Source organism: Bidens hawaiensis, unplaced genomic scaffold (genome assembly GCF_021521415.1).
Source record: "Bidens hawaiensis isolate Kalapana, Puna unplaced genomic scaffold, B.hawaiensis_p1.1 tig00026173_1, whole genome shotgun sequence".
Lineage (NCBI taxonomy): Eukaryota > Viridiplantae > Streptophyta > Magnoliopsida > Asterales > Asteraceae > Bidens > Bidens hawaiensis.
Window position 1 is genome coordinate 170,845 of NW_027494202.1, and position 20,289 is coordinate 191,133.

At 32.9% G+C, this 20,289-nt stretch overlaps 1 protein-coding gene across 1 annotated transcript; it reads left to right on the forward strand.

Annotated features, from left to right (window-relative positions):
* The first annotated feature begins 7,792 nt into the window (after window positions 1-7,792).
* LOC143572905 (zinc finger protein WIP2-like) lies at window positions 7,793-12,405 on the forward strand. The gene is made up of 2 exons (XM_077057935.1): window positions 7,793-8,634; window positions 11,814-12,405. Exons 1-2 carry the CDS (start codon window positions 8,035-8,037, stop codon window positions 12,264-12,266), a joined length of 1,053 nt encoding a protein of 350 aa, XP_076914050.1. The 5' UTR covers window positions 7,793-8,034; the 3' UTR covers window positions 12,267-12,405.
* The last annotated feature ends 7,884 nt before the right edge of the window (window positions 12,406-20,289 follow it).

Genomic DNA, 20,289 nt, shown 5'->3' on the forward strand with positions numbered 1-20,289 from the left:
CATCTAGCTATTTCTCTTAATATACACTTATATTCAGAGCAATCTAGTCTGATTCTCACGCCGGAGGGTGGTCACAAGGAGGTACCCCCCCTTCTCAGTGACGAGCTCACGGTGTCTGTTTTGCAGGTCATCAGAAGAATAACCATCTTTGCCGGACCTAACCCTCGTGGGAAACATCTACCTGACCCTAAGATTATCCGTAATCTGCCGGGTCACTTAGTGTTTCTTCAGTACAAGTGTACAACCACATGATGCGTAGATTTGTGTGTATGAACAGTCAATGTACAGACACGTAATTCGTGTGTTTGCTCAGCTACACATTAACTGTCATTTCATACAATGATAAAAAAACAAACCGACAATATATGCATGTTAATTGCGACTTATATATATATTCATGTATGTATCAAAGTTAACAGTTACATAGAACAACAGTTTGCTCAAAGGTATCATCACAAACTACATATTTTCATATAAATAGTTGTACTTTCAATACAGTGATAAAAATTTTGGGTCTTAAGTAAAAGTTTTTTTTTTAATTTTAACAATTAGTTTTTTAAACGACTTCCTTGATTATGATTTGTGTTGTTTATTTTATTTAAATAAAAATAGACTTAAATGAATTAAGTAATTGGGTTTAAACATTAAGAATACGTATATATTTTTTAAATAATTCGGGCCTACCGGAGTAATCGGTCCGGGGATGGTCGAACCCCCCGCCCCCCTTCATAGCCAGCCTTGTTTCTAGAGATGGATGAGGAAATCACCAAATAATCATGGACAGTTGATCAAAAACCAAAATGAACATGGAAAACTGTGAAACTTAGGACGCTTCGTACGATTTTTAGCTGTAAAAAATGTGTCACCTTTTATTTAATTTTAATAATAAAATAATAACAATATTCTCATTATTAAGTGGCAAAATAAGTAGTAAAAAAATACCGTAATACAAAATAAAAATAAACATGTAAACTGATATAAATGTTGCATATATATGAATCGATTCAAATCAAAATCTTCAAAAGTCAGAGTCTTCAACTTTGTTCTTCAACAAGGACTTCTTGTACTCTTCTTGGCTGCAAGAAAGAGCAAACTGACGTTGATGGTTGTGGTTGAGATTTGTGCCTCAACTTAGACAACGCATCTGTCTCCCAAGGCACAAGAATCGAAACAATATATACTGCTAGAGAAGGCTACGTGTCCAAGGTTACACAAGACATATTATTGTATTAGAACTTGGTTTCAACGGCCCCATGTCTGAAACAATATTCTACGAGAAGTCGAAAAAGAGAACTTATTTAACTCCATTATTTCCCTGTCGTATTTGCGGTGTGCTAGTCACATTGTTAAATTTTTTGTTGTATGGATGAGTGGATTAAAAATCCTCTCCTTAGCATGTAAACACTTTTGTTTTGTCCCGAGTCATCTCTTGGCTAACCGGGCTTGTGATGTTGTCTTTCAAAAAATAAAGTATATTAAATAAAGATGAAGTTTAGATAGTACTCCTATATAATCATCATGAAAGAAAAATATAAAGTTTAATAGACTTTTCATATTTTTTTTTTCAATTGTCCATGATTATTTCGACGATTTCCCCCTTTTTGGGCTAGTATTATTAAAAAAGTAAACTTTCATACGTATAAAAAAATGTTGTTTGTTTTGCAAAAGATTACATGAAGTTCAGAACATGTACATCAGTGCATGCCACAAACCTCTTTTATATTACTCCGCATAGAAGGGCAATAATTAGTTGAATGTGTACAATTACTTTATGTATATATGTCACCTTTTTGCTGTAAACAATCGATGACATGAATTGAATGATTTGAACACAGTAACACAGTAAGTCGGGTTTATGTTTTCACACACACAGTGACACACATATAAATTAACGAATTAGTTTGTAAGTTTTAAAAAATTACAAAATGGAATAGATAAATTTTGTTTATTACCCGGATCCCATTAAAAGTGTCCACATTTTCTTTTTTATTTGTCATATCGCAAAATGTTCACTTTCAAAATTTATTAGTCAATTTTTAAATTTTCCCTTAAACACACAATTAACATTAATAAACAATATTTATGGACCTAATTTTTAAATGCATTATTATTATTTGGTAAACAAAAAAAAACAATAATTTAATCTACCTTAAACTTTGTATTTTTCAAACTAAGGCATTTTGACCGGGACGGAGGGAGTATTTCTTAATATATAAGGATGAGTTCATTAATAACTTCAAAACAGTGGGGGAACTAAGGAACTCAATCTTGCACCATCTATCTAATTTTATAGTGCATAATTTCGTATTCTTTGATCTTCTACATATCACATGACCTTATCAAACTAAAAAATCCCCCCAAAAACCTAACCCCCACTCTTGGCTAAAAAAAACCTAAACCCCCCACCCCGACCCACCACGCCCTAGCTAAAAAAACTTAAACCCTAAAAAACCTAACTTCAAAAGCTAAACTAAACACGAAGGTTAAACCAAGAACATTTTTTTTTGACCGAGAGATGCTAGATAAACATTTTTTTTTTACTTTTTTTAATAACTTTTTAATTGTTTTTTTTAACTTTTTTATAGAGGGTTTTTTCCCTTGCAAAATCATGCTATGTAGGTGATCGATGATGCATCATAAGATGTGGGAACATGATCAACGGCTAGAAAGGGAGTTCCCCAATTCCCCATAACTCCTTCCTAACCCTTGATCATTTCCCCCATCTTATGGTACACCCTCGATCACGAACACCTTGTTGAAAGTTCACAGACACAATTGAATGGGCATGTCCTTTATTCGTGTTCATTCATTTAGTTAGTCTAACGGAACACCTTGTTCATATTTGTTCAATTATTAAACGAACAAAACGAACTTAATTCTCATTTAACAGTTCACGAATAATTCGGCTAACGTTCGGTTTGTTTACAGCTTTACGTACCGATGAATAATGATGCTCGATGTAGATGATCCAGCACAACCATTTATTATTGTGTGTTATGGTGAGATTGTAAGATAGTAGCCAGAATTATAGAAATTAAACAGAGGAGGTGATGAGTTGATTCATGCTTGAAGTGTGTATGGAGCTCAGGCGACCGTATCACTACATCCAAAGTTCACTGCTGGAGCTAGGGTGACCTTATTTACTTCCCAAGGAACTATGAAGATATCTTACATACACACATAACTATACATATACTAATTTGTGCATTTTGGAGTATAGTAAGTAGTGATATGATGGGAGACAACATCAAACACTAATTTTATAACCTTGTTAATAAATTGTTTGCTAGACTAACATTGTTCCTTTTTAACATTTTGTTGTTAAATGTAAAAAATCTATTCGTTACCCTTTGATGTTCCCGCCCGGTAAAGGGAAGCGACACAGAAACAAGGAAAAGATAGCGGATATGAAACTACTTTGAGCTGACATCGATTATTTGACGGGGCAATATCATGAATTCGTCAAGATGAAACAACAAATTAGAGAAAAAACAATATTATATATATATAAATATACATATATATACACACTTTATATACACACACATATCTTGCGGTTCAAATGATTTGGTTCAGACGCGTTGAAAATATTTTACGTTTTCCTCATTTCATACTATAATATTCTGTACTTCGCGAGAATTGAACCCAAGATCTCCTAATCCTTAAGTGTTTTAAAGGTTTTGTCTTAGTCAATGGGTCACCAACTAATAAAGTCACAATTAATTAGTTTTCAAGTTACGTGTTTAGAGTGTGTAGACAACAAAAGAAATTTTGTAAAATCACAAAATACGAGTTGTCAAGAAGAGAAGTATTATTACACCATTGTGGATGACATCACCCATTTTCTATTATTTAATGTGATAATTTTCTTAAAAATGAACCGATCATTTGATTGATATAAGAGCATTCACATTCCATTTCTTATCCCCACTTTTAATTACACTACAAAACATTACATTTCTCTTTTCTGTTTAATTAAATAATACATTTATCATTACAGTTTTCTCTCTCCTCTACTCACAATCAATCCAACAAATATTAAAAAATATATAGGGGCAAACAATATACTCCAAATATTTCCCCAAATTTACAAAAAATCACTACATTTCTCTCTCCATCATATAATTTATACTCACAATCATTCAAAACTCCACCCTATAATTTACCAATCCCCCTCACATAATTATGGGGGATGGGATGAGAATGCTCTAAGTTGTTAGAATATACGTACGTATGTGATTATAATTTATACATCATTAAAATTATTCGGAATATAGCTTGACAAAAATATGAAAAATATTTTGTAAAAAAATGCAATTATAATTTTTTACTTAATTTAGCATGATTATCATGATTTATCTTAGATTCTTAAAACTTATTTTTTTTTAAATGGAAGCTTTCTTTTCATAAATGTTTTTTCATTGAATCAAACATGAAATATATATAAAAAAAAACTTATTCAGGAAAGTGATAGTATTATTTATTTCTAATTAATACTTATACTTTTATTGAAGACAAACACATTTGTGACAAACCTTTATATGTTCCACACCCGGTAGTTTAACCTTTTTATATTCCTATATGCACCTTTTGCTAATCTAACTTTACTCGTTAATTATATTACATTTTACAATCATGAACCTAGCTTACCGTTTGAAAATGTAAGAGAGGACGGGACACCCATATGGGTAGGGTGTATGGCTTCTAAAACATATGACAACATCACCCCACCCTATATGGGTAAAGTGTATGGTTTCATTTCATGACAAATGTTTTCAACACTAAATTGATTCATTGTTAACCATTAAATAATTAAAATGAATTAATAAAGTTTTAGGGTACTTGTGATATGCGCTGACCGTAATTTTATGGTTTGTGAGTAATTAAGAGTAGAAATGAGGTGACGGTATATGATTGACCGATATATAGATAATACCCATGAGTGCTCTTCCGCTCTAAACTATTATTCAACACGTTACAACTACCACAAGGCCAAAGATGCATGTTTTGTCCTATTTAAAGTTTTAACCTTTAAAATTACCATAGGAATAAAAACACTATTTTGACATTTTGGTGTGTTAAAATTGATTACATAGAATGAAAAAAAAAAGTACGAATGACATATAATTCAAAAGCAAATGTAATTTCACTATCACATAATATTAGTCATTGAAAAGTGCTATTGAAAATTTGAACGCACTTTTCAGTTGCTAATATTACATGATAGTGATAAATTATAATGTGGCCAGGCCTTCTTTCAAGTTCAGGAACTAAAACGATGGATATGAGTAGTTTAAGGTTTTTTTTGATACTTTTCTATATATTTTTAAACTTCTCCTTTCCACACAAGAAAGTGTATTATCAAAGGCACACCTTTGTTCTTTCAAGTCCCAACATTATCTCTTTCACACCCCCTCTCTCTCCCCCACATTAATCTTAATTCTCTCTGTCTCTCTCATCAACCATGTATCTATCAATATTGTTTGGTCACATGTAAGAGAGCTAGCTAGTGATATATCTTGATCTATGTAACATCCTAAAATTTATAATGTTGAATAAAGAAAGTTACGTTTAGTGATTTCGCGTTATTAATTAATTAATATCGAGTAAAGAACGGATCATGGACTTAGATTAATTGAGATGGGTTAAATGAGAATGGGCCTTAGGTCCATGGGCTTTAAGGGATATAAATATCCCCTAAACCAAGCTAAAACCCTAAACCCTCAATTCATTTCCATCATAATCTCTACACACTCAAAAACACACACATACACTACACCATATTCGGCCGAGAGAGAGAGAGACATCCGAGACCAAGAATCAAGCCGACCATTATTAGATCTTCAATATACGAGATGACCAAGCAAACCGCGACCACACCGAACGTATAAAAGGTATGTTCTTGACCTTTAAAGTTTACGTAGTATTGAACGTTTTTACTTAAAGGTCCAAGCTTTATAGTATATACGGGATATATATACGACCGAAATGGTTAGGGAACGTTAGTAGGTGATGTCGGACCATAACAAGGGTATTAAAATCGTCAAAATGCTTGATAAAAACCAAACCCGTGGCTGAACTGGGCAACTTCGCCTGCAAAAGCTTAACTTCGCCTTCAAAGCTTAACTTCGCCTTCAAAGCTTAACTTCGCCTACGACCAAGTTCGCCTAGCCGATAACTTCGCCTAAGGCCAAGTTCGCCTAATTGATAACTTCGCCTAAGGCCAAGTTCGCCTAATTGATAACTTCGCCTACGGCCAAGTTCGCCTAACTGATAACTTCGCCTAAAGCTAAGTTCGCTTAAGGTTTAACTTCGCCTAAAGTTAAGTTCGCTTAGAAAATAAATTAAAAACCTAATGGAAAATGTGTTAAGACAGTTAATGTAAATAAAATTTTTCCAAGCTGACCTGGCAGCTCGACCCCAGCCAGGGGCTCTGCCCCTTGGACCCTGCTAGGGGCAGCTGCCCCTAGACCCAGCTGCCAGGGGCGCTGCCCCCGGACCCCGTTCGTTGTGGGTCATATAAAGATAGAAATACAACATGAGTAGTAGTAGTTAATTGATACATGTAAATATTATACAGTTAGCCGTGCACAGCTCAAGAAGGGAATAACTATTAACGGAGAGCGTAACAGGATTCAGGTGAGTTTCTAGCCCCATTTATGTGTTATGTTTTCGGGGCTGTGTGCATACTCGATATGTTTGTTAATACGCTTATCCTAAGAGATAAGTGTATGCCTTATGTGAATGATGTGATATGTATGAATGATTGCTTGATAGTACGTGAACGATCTTCGGATATTGCACGTACTGTCAGGTTGTAACGCTATGTATAAGGTAAGTATGATATGTATGCTTATGTGTATGAACGTGATAAAGTTAATAAAAGAAGGAAATGATGGTTGTATGGTTACGAAAAGGGTACCGAGCCCTAATAATACTCGAGGTATGATGTATGGTTGTATGGTAACAAAGAGGGAATCGAACCCTACTAATATTCGAGAACTAGGGAACCGAACCCTACTAATATTCGAGGAAAGAGGGTACCGAGCCCTAATAATACTCGAGGAAAGAGGGTACCGAGCCCTAATAATACTCGAGGAAGGAGGGTACCGAGCCCTAATAATACTCGAGGTATGATGTATGGTTGTATGGTAACGAAGAGGGAATCGAACCCTACTAATATTCGAGAACTATGGAACCGAACCCTACTAATATTCGAGGAAAGAGGGTACTGAGCCCTAATAATACTCGAGGAAAGAGGGTACCGAGCCCTAATAATACTCGAGGAAGGAGGGTACCGAGCCCTAATAATACTCGAGTAAGGAGGGTACCGAGCCCTAATAATACTCGAGGAATGTAGGGCGTAATGCTCTTTATAACGTAAGATATGAAAGTAAGTTAATACAAAAGAAAGTAAGAAAGTATGAAATTATGAATGAAAGAATATAAGTTTATGTGTATTGTATAATGTATGATTAACTAGAACTCACTCAGCGTAGCTGACTTTTAGTATGCACGCAGGTGAGTAGGATGAGGCAGCTCGCTTGAGGAGACACGTGGCACTGAGTAAGAGGCTGGCATCCGAAGACTCAAGATGTTTAAGTTTAATGTTTCGTTTATTTTGAAAGACAAAATGATGTTTTAAGACAAGACGTGTTTTGTTATGAAATGTTTTATGAAAGCTTTTATATTCCGCGAATGTTTTAATTAACTCTGATATTTAGAACTGCGTTTATGAGTAAATCCAACACGAAAGTAGGGCTACCGGTAACGGGGCCTTACAATCTATCTAATTTTTTAATCAAGGGAGGAGCTTTAAATGCTTCATGATCAATTGTGATTTGCCTTGTTAAAACATCTCCTTGCTCTTCTTTTAGCTTTGGTGTTTTTGTTCAGTCTTCAACTTTTCACCTTTTTGTCCATCTCTCTCTCTCTCTCACACCTTGTGTGTGTGTGTGTTTTTGCATATGCATATGCATATAACCAACCCTAGCTTATTGTTCATCTAATCTTTGTTTTCCACCTTTAGCAAACATGAGTAGCAATCATCCATACTCCACTTACTTCAATGGATCTTGGTTTAATCTTAATCTTAATCTTAATCCTAACATGCCTAACTACCACTACTTCTCTTCACCTCAATTTTCTTATTCAACTAATAATTTCACTCACTATTATCAACCCTCACCACCATCTCCACCCCTTAGAGAAGCTCTTCCTCTCTTAAGTCTAACTCCAACAAGAACACCATCAAACCAAAATCAAGATAATAATAATAATATTAATAATTACCCTAGTAGTACAATTGTTGCAACTACTATGGATGATGATAATAATGACAATGATGATGATGATGATGATCATGAGACTGTGACTGTAGCTCTTCATCTTGGCCTTCCAAACCCTAGCTTTTCTGCCACAAATTCAAACAATAATGTTATAGAAGCTGTTGATGATGATCATTATAAACAAGTGGAGGAGGAAGAAGAAGGTGCAAACAGCCATGGGTACCTTACAAGTGCACTCAACAAGGGTCAATATTGGATCCCAACTCCAGCTCAGATTCTAATTGGACCAACTCAGTTTTCTTGTCCTCTTTGCTTCAAGACCTTCAACAGATACAATAACATGCAGGTATTCTATTATTATTATTATTATTATTCAACATATTTTTTGTTGACCTTTATCTCATCATCATCGTCATCGTCGTACTCAGTAAATCTCACAAATAGCAAACCTATGGTAGAGTCTGAGGAGGGTAAGATGTCGACAGCCTTACCTCTACCCCGTAGGAATAGAGAGGTTGTTTTGAGAACCCTGGCTCGTGACCTTTGAATCTCTCTTTAGCAAAAAGAAAAAAAAAAGAAAAAGATAAAACCTGTATTAATCTTCTTTCCTTGTACACTCCTTTTCTTGCTAATTTTCAACTCTTTTTTGTTTACATTTTTCACATTAGGTTTTTAAAGAAAGTATGCATGTATGTATGCATAATATTGAGTTTTAGGGTTAGCAATTTAGCATTAGTTGTATTTTTTTAAATATTAAAACGTATTTGTTTTACCATTACATTCAAAAACGATTACAATAAAGTGGCAGACAAACGGGCAACAAGTTAGGCTACAACCCCTTTTGAATATTAAAGTCAATCCTACTACAAACAAAGCTTTGGGAAATTGTTCTTCGGTTTGAGTTTAGAAAAAAAAAGAAATATTTACTTTACATATATAGCATTAATTAAACCATTAATTAATCCTCAATCCCATAAAACTTTTCATTCATTCATCTCTGCATGATTTGTGTGTGTGTGTTTTTTGGGATTTTGAACAAATCAAGACTTTGGTCCAACTGATCAAAGGTGAGTCAGAACTAGTGCTGCAAAAACAGTTTCTTCTTGTTCTGTGATTGAACAAGACAAGGATTACGCTTTATGTTCCTTGGAGTTTGTATTCTTCTTTTTCACCTTTCTTCAACTCATTGGCAGTTGTGTCAAAACTCAAATTGTTATAATCATCATATGCTCCACCAAAGATACACATATGATCTTTGTGATGATGATCATAATTTGAACCAGTAAAAAAGAAAAAGAAACCTTCTTTTCATCAATCTATCTGCATATTTCTGACCACTTAGATTTAATCCAGATGTAAATTCGCACCCATAAATTAAGCCCCACATAACTTGCTTTTGTGGTTGGGAGATTCTAAGTTGTAAACACATATTAAAAACACCATCTAGTCATGCTTTGCTTTCTTGCCTTATTAAAGATAATAACAGATTACATATATTTATATAGCCTTTAGTTAAGTCCTTTTTGCACTGATCTTGTAAAGGAAAAAAAATCACATATGCTCACCTCCTCCTTTCAGAAAAAAACATTTTTTTATTATTTATTTTGCCTGGGTATGTTAGTTAATGAAATTCAAAATAAGGAACTTAATTTACTAAAAATAGTTTTCATATACAATAGTATTGAAAATTAAAAAAACAAAGCACCAATTTTAAAAAGAAGTTTAGGTATATATGTTAGAAAATGGGATTCAACTTCTTAAGCCAAAAAACAATTTCACAAAATTTAAATAGAAGTTTGGCATGTTGGGAAATGGGATTTAACATTTCAAGCCCAAAATTAATTTCATAAAGTTTAAAAAGAAGTTTAGGTATGTAAGAACATGGGGTTTTACTTCTCAATAATTTCACAAAATTTGGAAAGAAGTTTAGGTATGTTAGAAAATAGTAACTAACTTCTCAACCCAAAAATTAATTTCATAAAATTTATAAAGAATTTTAGGTGTGTTAGAAAATGGAATGTAACTTCTTAAGCCAAAATGCACTTTCACAAAATATAAAAAGAAGTGTAGGTGTGTTAAAATTTAAAATTTTGGATTTAACTTCTTAAGCCAAAAAAATAATTTCATAAATTTAGAAAAAAGAATTTAACTTCTCAAGCCAAGAAACAATTTCACAAAATTTGAAAGTAAGTTATATGTTAGACAATGGGGATTCAACTTCCAAACCCAAAAAAATTTCACAAAAAAATTTAAAAAGGTTTAGGTAGGTATGTTCGAATATGGGTTTTAACTTCTCAGACAAAAATTAATTTCATCAAATTTTAGGAGAGCTTTATGAATAGAAAACAACTTTGACTAAGATTGAAAAGAAAAGAAGTTTAGGCATGTTAGAAAATAGGTTTTAACTTCACAAGCCAAAAATTAATTTCACAAAATCTAATGTGTTAGAATTAACTTAGGAAAAATTCAGGTGACAGTTGTGGTCCTGTGATGTTTTCGTAACTATCCCTTTTCAAAAATCTTCTGATACTAATATTTTTCTTTACTTTCATTTATTAAGGTAGCAGCAGACATACTGTGTTTTTAACTACAAATAAAGTGGTTTTTACTTTCAAAACCTAACAGACCCAAAATGAGCAGAGAGCATCATAAAACTATCATTTATTAATGGACCCTAGTTTGTCATCATCTAAAGATGCATTTGACCTCATGTTTTGAATTTTCATAACCTCAAATGATGATATTTATATAATGATCCAATCCTATTTGCAAACTGTTTAAATTGAGACATATCATATGGAAGCGATCGATAAAATCGTCAAGAATATCTGGAAAACCGTATGTACTTTATTATTTATCATAATCGTAATGAGATATGAATAAAGAGTAATCAACACTTGTTCTTTGATTATGTCTGCCCTATATATACATCTTGGAACGACATGATGTTGATGTGTCGCTTAAGACTTTAAACTATTGACCCCTATACTATAAAGTAGAGGAATGTTCATGTACATTTTAATCTTAACATGAGAATATACGAAATAATAGTAATTTATAAAAAAATAAGAACGTAAGAAACAATACCAATCTATATAAACAATGATTTATAATAACAAAGAAAAAAACCTAAAAAATACAACAAAAGAATCAAAATCAATAACAAGATAATAACAACAAATACCAGCAAATACTTATAACAGCAAAAGAAAAAAATCTAACATTAACAACAAAACATAAACCAACAAATACTTATAACGTCCCATAATTGAAAATTAGCAAATACGAACAAAAAATAACAGCAAACACCTATAAAAATAAACCTAATGATAACAGCACATTGGTTCACACTGTTTTCATGTTAAGAATAAAATGTATTTGATCTTGTTTCTACTATTAGTAATACACTTATACATAAAATAATAATAATAATAATAATAATAATAGAAAATGGTTTAGTTTATAATAAATCTAATAATATTAACCAAACCCTCTTCATGTACACTTTATAATTTTGGGATGTAGATGCATATGTGGGGGCATGGATCTCAATACAGGAGAGGTCCAGAATCCCTTAGGGGAACACAACCAACAGCCATGCTAAGGCTACCGTGCTACTGCTGCGCACCAGGGTGTCGAAACAACATTGACCACCCACGCGCCAAACCGCTCAAAGATTTCAGAACCCTTCAGACACATTACAAAAGGAAGCATGGGATCAAGCCGTTCATGTGCCGTAAATGTGGGAAGGCGTTTGCGGTGAGGGGAGATTGGCGAACACACGAGAAGAATTGTGGGAAACTTTGGTATTGCAGTTGCGGATCGGATTTTAAACACAAGAGGTCTTTGAAAGATCATATTAAAGCATTTGGGAATGGGCATGCAGCTTATGGGATTGATGATATTTGCTTTGAATTAGAAGAAGAAGCTGCTTCTGAAATTGAACAAGACAATGAATCATCTCATTGTGATAACTAATTCATGATCTAGCTAACTAGCTACTGTTTCTAGTGATCATATCAGAATCACTTTTTATGGACCCTCTTTGATTTTCTTGTGTGTTCACCTTTTCTTTCTTTTTTTTTTTTTGGTGTGAAAATTTTCTTTAATTTAACTGTTCTTGTTAATTAGATGTTTTCTTTATAATTTTATGGGACTTTAATTTGAATCATGACTTTGTGAATACTCTTTCAAGTGCTAATTCCATTTTCCTTCCAAGCATGATTTTTATGAGAGTTAATGTCTATAGCTTTCATGCTAAGGCTTTTAACTGACAAATAAATGCCATAATACTACAGAATCATACTTGTTCAAAGTATTCAAATTTGTAGAGTTTTGATAGCTCTACTTTTACTTCACTTATTTGTTTCTTTAATACTACATAAGCTTGTATTGTGGCCCTAGGTGGTTCTGGCCACGATGTTTTTTCTCTCCATAGTGTAAATATATGCGTCCTCGTTCAGAAATTTTGAGCCGAGCCACCCCGGTTAATTTATGGATTTTTTATGGGTATTGAGTCCGATCAACCAGACGTTTTTATTCAAACTTCGTCACTTATTTTAGCAACATATATATAATCACATCAAAAACAAGTAAACAAACAACGTATATGGATCGATGCTTGGTAATTTTCCTGTACATAACTTTATCAAATAACATCTTATATATATCATTATTTGCAACATATATCAAAACCATTGTTTAGGCCTTTAAGGGCAACATCATGATGGTTTTTATTTCCTAAATGCTAGATAAACGTAATTTCAATGACAATTTATATCATATTTGGAATTAGAACATTTAAATTTTCGAATGCTAGATAAACTATGCGCAATACTGCTACATACGTGATAATTTGCGACACCGAAACCTTTGTGAATTTGTGACAAAAGGCCATTTGCGAATTCCGATAGAGAAACTTGGTCGTAAATTCTTTGTCACTAATTATTTGCTTCTGCTTTGAGGCTATTTTGTGGATTGTGGTGACCCAAATGAGTGTCTTAAAGAAAAAGTTTTTAGGCCATGGGGTATACTCTAACTCATCTTAATTCCACATAAGCTCCACATCACTTATTTTTTTTTATGGGTATTGAGTCCGATCAACCAGACGTTTTTATTCAAACTTCGTCACTTATTTTAGCAACATATATATAATCACATCAAAAACAAGTAAACAAACAACGTATATGGATCGATGCTTGGTAATTTTCCTGTACATAACTTTATCAAATAACATCTTATATATATCATTATTTGCAACATATATCAAAACCATTGTTTAGGCCTTTAAGGGCAACATCATGATGGTTTTTATTTCCTAAATGCTAGATAAACGTAATTTCAATGACAATTTATATCATATTTGGAATTAGAACATTTAAATTTTCGAATGCTAGATAAACTATGCGCAATACTGCTACATACGTGATAATTTGCGACACCGAAACCTTTGTGAATTTGTGACAAAAGGCCATTTGCGAATTCCGATAGAGAAACTTGGTCGTAAATTCTTTGTCACTAATTATTTGCTTCTGCTTTGAGGCTATTTTGTGGATTGTGGTGACCCAAATGAGTGTCTTAAAGAAAAAGTTTTTAGGCCATGGGGTATACTCTAACTCATCTTAATTCCACATAAGCTCAACATCACTTATTTTTTTCTCTTTCACTTCATGTCATCCAAAGGAAATGATTTAACCCCCATTTAACACATAATTGATATAACAAATCAATTAGTAATTAATACATAATTAAAACATATTGTTCCTTTTAACCCGTTAAAAGCATAACCCATGGGTCATTTTAACACACTTAACACAAGTGGGGAGTGGTTTAATCTATATTTAAAGTGCTATGTCACTTTAACCTATGTATGAGTTAAAGTATACCCCATGGTCTTAGGGTCAAATATTACAACGGTGATTGACATATTTTGATTATGTTTGACCAAGATTGATTGTTTTTTACTATGTATACTGTGTTTGATAAGTGTTAATAAGCATTTTAAATGGTCCCCTAGCCAAGTTTGAGTACGTTTGACTAATCATGTCTTGATGATTATAATTATATTTATACATAAGTTAGTTAAAAATATTAATAGAAAAATATTAAAAACATTAATAAAATTTTATATAAAAGCATGTTTTTTATACATCTAACTACAATAAAATAACAAATACTGCAGTTAACTCATTAATTAAGTTTCATACATTTTTCTAAATATATTTTATGTGTAAATATATTATTAAGATTATGAAATAAGATATTTCAATAATCACATACGGAATCACATCAAAATTTAGTTTTATTTTCAGAACGATGATTTTTTGTGTGTTAGATCACTGCACTCCTCAAATTGGAGAGTCTCGTTGCCCCACTCTGATCAGACTATGTTATCTTAACCAGCTCCACATTAACTTAAATTGCTACAAATATACCGACATAAATTAAACTAGTTGTAAATTAGCGACAAAATTAATTTGTTCGCTTTGCAACTGATTATTTATGACGGATTTAAAAGGATAAATTATTGATGCATATACGACATGTTTTATAGTCACATAAAACATGTAATAAAGTGATTTTATTTGAATAAGATAAGCCAAATGAATTTCATATAATAAAATGGGTTGCTTGTGAACAAGTAACTAAAATGGGATTACAATATTCACTCATGACTAGAATAAGATTTCGGATCTTTAAATTAAATTAAAATAATGCAACATGTGAGTTAGAGGTAACTATGAAAAAGGTTTTGTTATAACTATTTTTTTTGGTTTAGTTTGAAACTACCCCCAATATAAATGAATCTTTCTGAGACGAAATATAACCGTGTAAACTGATTTTTGTCAATGATAATTTGATAAACATATATAGCACACATGGTTTATTTTTTATGTTTCTTAGGACCCTCTTGGGGTGGTTGTGCTCAGCTTTAAAATATGACTTTGCCTAAAGTTGGGAGCGAGTGAGAGACCCTTCCTTGGCCTGCTGATGGATTTGATGTAACAATTAACATATATTTAGCTTCTTTTTTTTTTTTCATATTGTCCTTGTATTTTCCACTCAACTAAATAATTACAATTCTAAACTATTTGAATTTTTTATATACAAATCATCCTTAGTTCTGCATATACATAGACTTGTTTTAAAGAAAATAGCATCTATGATAGATGGCTAAAATATGAGCTACTTTTTCTGCAAACATTAAATTATTTGATTTGTAAAAGTTAAGTGAGAAATCCATCTACCTCTGTGTAAATTTTTGTAAAGAACTAATATATATACTAAGATTTGGGTCAGATACCGTAAGTTCTCGATTTGAATATGATTTTAACCGAGTTTTATCGTAGAGGGTCTTCAGGCAACGGATTTTTCCCGGAACATGAGACAATGGCTTAGACTACCCAACGTTGTTTGTGATCGCGAACGTATAAGGTTGTCTTTTTTCCATTGGATTACCCTGAATACCCAGCTTTATTCGTTGGTCGTTATCAAAAAGTAATATACTTGAAAAACATAAATACTCATAATTTGAATATAAAAAGGCAATTGTTGAGATCACGCTAAAATTCTAGTTAAAAAACAAATACATTTCTGATCTAAAAGGTTATAAATTAAAACTGAAATCAAGCCAAATATAATTCATATTATCTAAAGTAAAAGTAACACAATAAAAATAAATAGTAACACATAGGGGAAATTGTTACATATAATTTTGGAAAATCTTATACACTAAATGTTTGCTAAGAAAATAAAAATAAATATAAAAAACATTATTGATATTTGAAATCATGCTAAAAACCCTAGTTAGAAATTACATATTATTTTAATTTCAATGTAAAACTTATTTTGATTGCGACGAAGACAAAGTTATAAATAATGGTAGAAGAGCTACAGAGAAAATTCACTTGTGAACTTTTGCTTTTAATTTTAATTCTTTTTTTTTCTTTGAACGGTGACGTTCATAGTGGTTGAATAATCAGCCATAGCTCTCGGAGAGAGCCCCAACTGCCCCACTCGGACCAAGACTATGTTGTCTTAACCGGGCCCACGCTTGACATCCGAGTTTGACAAGGCGTTCCACGAGAAATTTCGAGCCCCCTGCCACTTGACAGGAGTTGTCCGCCCACAAGAGCAAGCTCTCTGGGAAGGGACACTCTAATAGAAAACTCGTGTCGCCAGAGAAAATTCACTTGTCATTGTTAACTTTTGCTTTTAATTTTAATTCTAACAATGTTTTAAACTCCAAGTTGAAAGAAATAAAAATTAAAGTTTGTAGTGGTGCATTACATGTATTTAAATTTAAGTTTGTAGTTGTGTGAAGTGCTTGCATTAAGTGGTCGGAAACCTGCACCTGCCTAGGTTTATAAGGAAATTAAGGTGGATGCATGGGTTGGTCGTAAACACAGAGTGAAGGGGTATGCACCCGCCCCAACATCGAGCGGGGCGGGTCAACCCATAAAGTACGGATAAGAAGCTTGAAATCAAGATGTCACGAAGACACAAAGCCGAAACCTATGCGCAAGCGCACGAAACACCTGTGCGTGGCGCATATCACATATGCACACAGCGCGCACACTCAGTGTGAGAATAAGAGAAGACCCCGCGCATCCCCAGGATAGGCGCATAAATGAGACAATAATCTAATCCAGATCAGGATAAGGACAACCGTGATTGTGCTCATCAGACAACCTTCCAGAAGGTATCTTTTAAGGAATAAAGAATGCGCTGAGGTTGACAGCTGCCAATGAAAGGTGGACAACTCAGCAAAGCCCATGTGCTACCACGTGATGGCACATGGGTCAGGTGAAATACTTTGGTCAGAGAATAATCAATGAAAGAGCACCAGGTGTCCTAAATACACGTGGCGCGAAGCAATAGGAGGAGGCTAAAAAGGCCCTAATTGGGTCTGAGCCAAATCATTGGAAACCCTAGCACTATAAATACTAGGCCGCCTCCACAGTTGGAGGCAGACAAGAAAATATATTCTAAGTTCTTTACTCATTTTCACATCCTTATTATCTTCTCCTACAATATCTGATTCTCACACCGGAGGGTTACCCCAAAGAGGACCCCGGAGGGTTACCCCAAAGAGGACCCCTCTGTCCCTTTCTGAGGGGTAAGCTCACGGTGCTGTTCGTTTTGTAGGTGGAAGAACTCGTATCTCGGAAAACCATCGGTGATATAGCACACTCGTACTCGAGGAACGTTGATCGTATACAAGTAAGTCGATACACGCTTCTTCACAGAGGATGTTTTTCAAGTTGCAGTGCACTATCATGTCATTGCGTACATATATAGTACCAACTCATTCAGGTCAGATGCAGTAGTTACTGTTCAGTCCAAATACACATTGCTTGTGTCTACAGCTTCTGGAACCACAACCTCATTTATAAACCCCAACTGCAACTTCTGCTCACTCTCTTCTACACCCTTTTACCATAATTACGCCTATATTAAGAGCGTCTAAAATCTAGACACTTCACTAGACTTTAGGGGATTTATCACACAACCGGACCCAGCAACGAACCACTTATTTCGTGAGACGTCGCATATTTTAGGGGAAGTATGTACACAGACGTCTTCAAAGGGGAAACGTCTAAAACCTAGATGCATTCTCTAAAAAATCGAGAAAATCCACTTGAAGCGTCTAGGATCAGAGGAAAGGTCTGGGCGTTAGCCCCCCCCTTAGGCTTAGGTGGGTCAAACGCTAGCTCCATTGTTTTTAGATGCCCGTACGTTTTTTAGACTCCTCGTACATTTTTTAGACTTCATCCATGTGTCAAGTTTTAAGGTCCTCGATTTTCGTGACGTGTCGAGATTTTAGACACTTTTCATGTTTATTTTGATAAATAGGTGTGAGACCATGGCTATTTAGATATTGTTATCTTAGAGTGTACGTTGACTGATTTATATATAATTGTATAGGGCTTAGATTAAATACAAATGAAATTAATTACTCTATGATGTAATTACACAATTACTTTACTTGTATATATCATTACTCTATTTGATTCTTACAATTAGCAAGTTAATTTAATTTGTACGTTAACTTTCCCCTAATTGTATATATGTTTCGGTGCGCTCTCACAAAAATTGTATGTCCATAAAACAAAACATGTCACCTTCAAAATGATTTTCAGAAATATATATATATATATATATATATCTTCTAATAAAAGCCTATCATTTTTTCCACTTGTCAATACCATAGCCCTCCTAACCTTTTTTCAACCAATTTTCATATACGGTCCTTATCTTTTAAGTCATTTCAATATATGACATTAAAATTATAGGTTTATTCCAACTAAATCGTTACTACATATGATAAGTATTCTCCATATGGATTGACAAGAGGCGATTAGTCATTGGTGTTTATTATGGTTTATATTAAAAATAATAAACAATAAACATTCAATCCATAATATGTGGAATGAGAACAATCAACTTTGACTAAATCCTGATAACGTCAGCGGCTAAGACTTAGCCTTTAATACCTAAAAATACATATGATTTTAAAACTAAAAGTTTTCAGGTTGACCCGAAACCTAGAATTCGGACCCAAGAACCAACCCGAATGACTTCGGTTCAGGTTCTGGTTAGTATTTTCTTGGGTTCAAGTTTATCGGGTCGGGTTAGTTTGGGTTCAGGTACGGGTTTCTTGGGTTGGGTTTCATGTTACGGGTAAAAGTGACAGCCCAACTTTCAACGATTATATATAAGAATCACTATATTCACTTTATGCAACTTTAAATCTTATAATATTCTTCTAACTCAGAATAATCACTATTAATTGAACATGGTTTTAATGTTAGTATTTATTTTCATTTTCCTGACAATTACATTCATATGAAACAAACAAATCATTTTTGTTATATTTAAATTTTCGGTTTTTATTTTGCTTGATTATACACATTTTAATTGGAAAATATAAAGTTAATTAAAACATTTGTCATACACAGAATATTGATAACAACAAATTTATCATGATCAACCAATTTCAAATCGTAAAGATTCTAAGGATGATTATATCATCAAAGTTCAGGTATATGGTTTTTGAGATAAACATGAGCAGATATTATCAAATGACATGATATTTTATGTGTACGAATATTTTTTTATTAGTATCATAGATATATATTATCATTTATCTAGAGTTGGTATGCACTTGGAGAACTTTTTTTGTCACACAGACAGTTATATATGGCTATATCAAGAGTTATAAGCAGGCCTATATGTTACTTTATTAATAGCTACAAGCAGACATGGACTAAATATTTTGATTTTTGATAAACAACGTATACCTACTAATACAATCACAAATGTAGTGTAAAAGGAAGTTTTTACTTATTTGTAACATATTTGTGTAATCTTAGTTATGTAATTTTAATTTAATTTTAATTGTATTAACAATATATAATCAATTTCTTGAATGCATTTCACTTAGTAGTCAAAGTTTAAAATTTTCAACAATTACCCGTGTAATACACGAGCCTCAAACTAGCATATATATATATATATATATATATATATATATATATATAGAAAAGGGCTTCAAATAAGAATAAAGAGTTTCCTAAGAATGGTAAGAACCAACAAATTTTTGATATTTGGCATTACAAATGGTGGTGAAAGAACAATTCTAGGAAACTATGTCGGTTGTTGGTGATTTTAAATCTCAACCATTGATTAACATGATCCAATGGCTATGATTTATTCTTAGTCTTTCTAAGAAACTACTTTTTAGTATAACCTTCCCCTATATATATATATATATATATATATATATATATATATATATATATATATATATAAAGGGTTCAAATAAATATGAGCAAATATTATCAAATGACATGATATTTTATGTGTATGAATATTTGAGATAATATTATCAAATGACATGATATTTTATAAACATTGATTAACATGTGTATGGTTTTTGAGATAATCATGTTTTTTTTATAAACATGAGCAGATATTATCAAATGACATGATATTTTAT

Bases quoted from the DNA above. Each gene is read 5' to 3' on its own strand.
- LOC143572905 (XM_077057935.1), top strand. From the start codon at position 8,035: ATGAGTAGCAATCATCCATACTCCACTTACTTCAATGGATCTTGGTTT. The intron at 8,635-11,813 runs GTATTCTATTAT...TTTGGGATGTAG, and splicing joins ACAGATACAATAACATGCAG to ATGCATATGTGGGGGCATGG.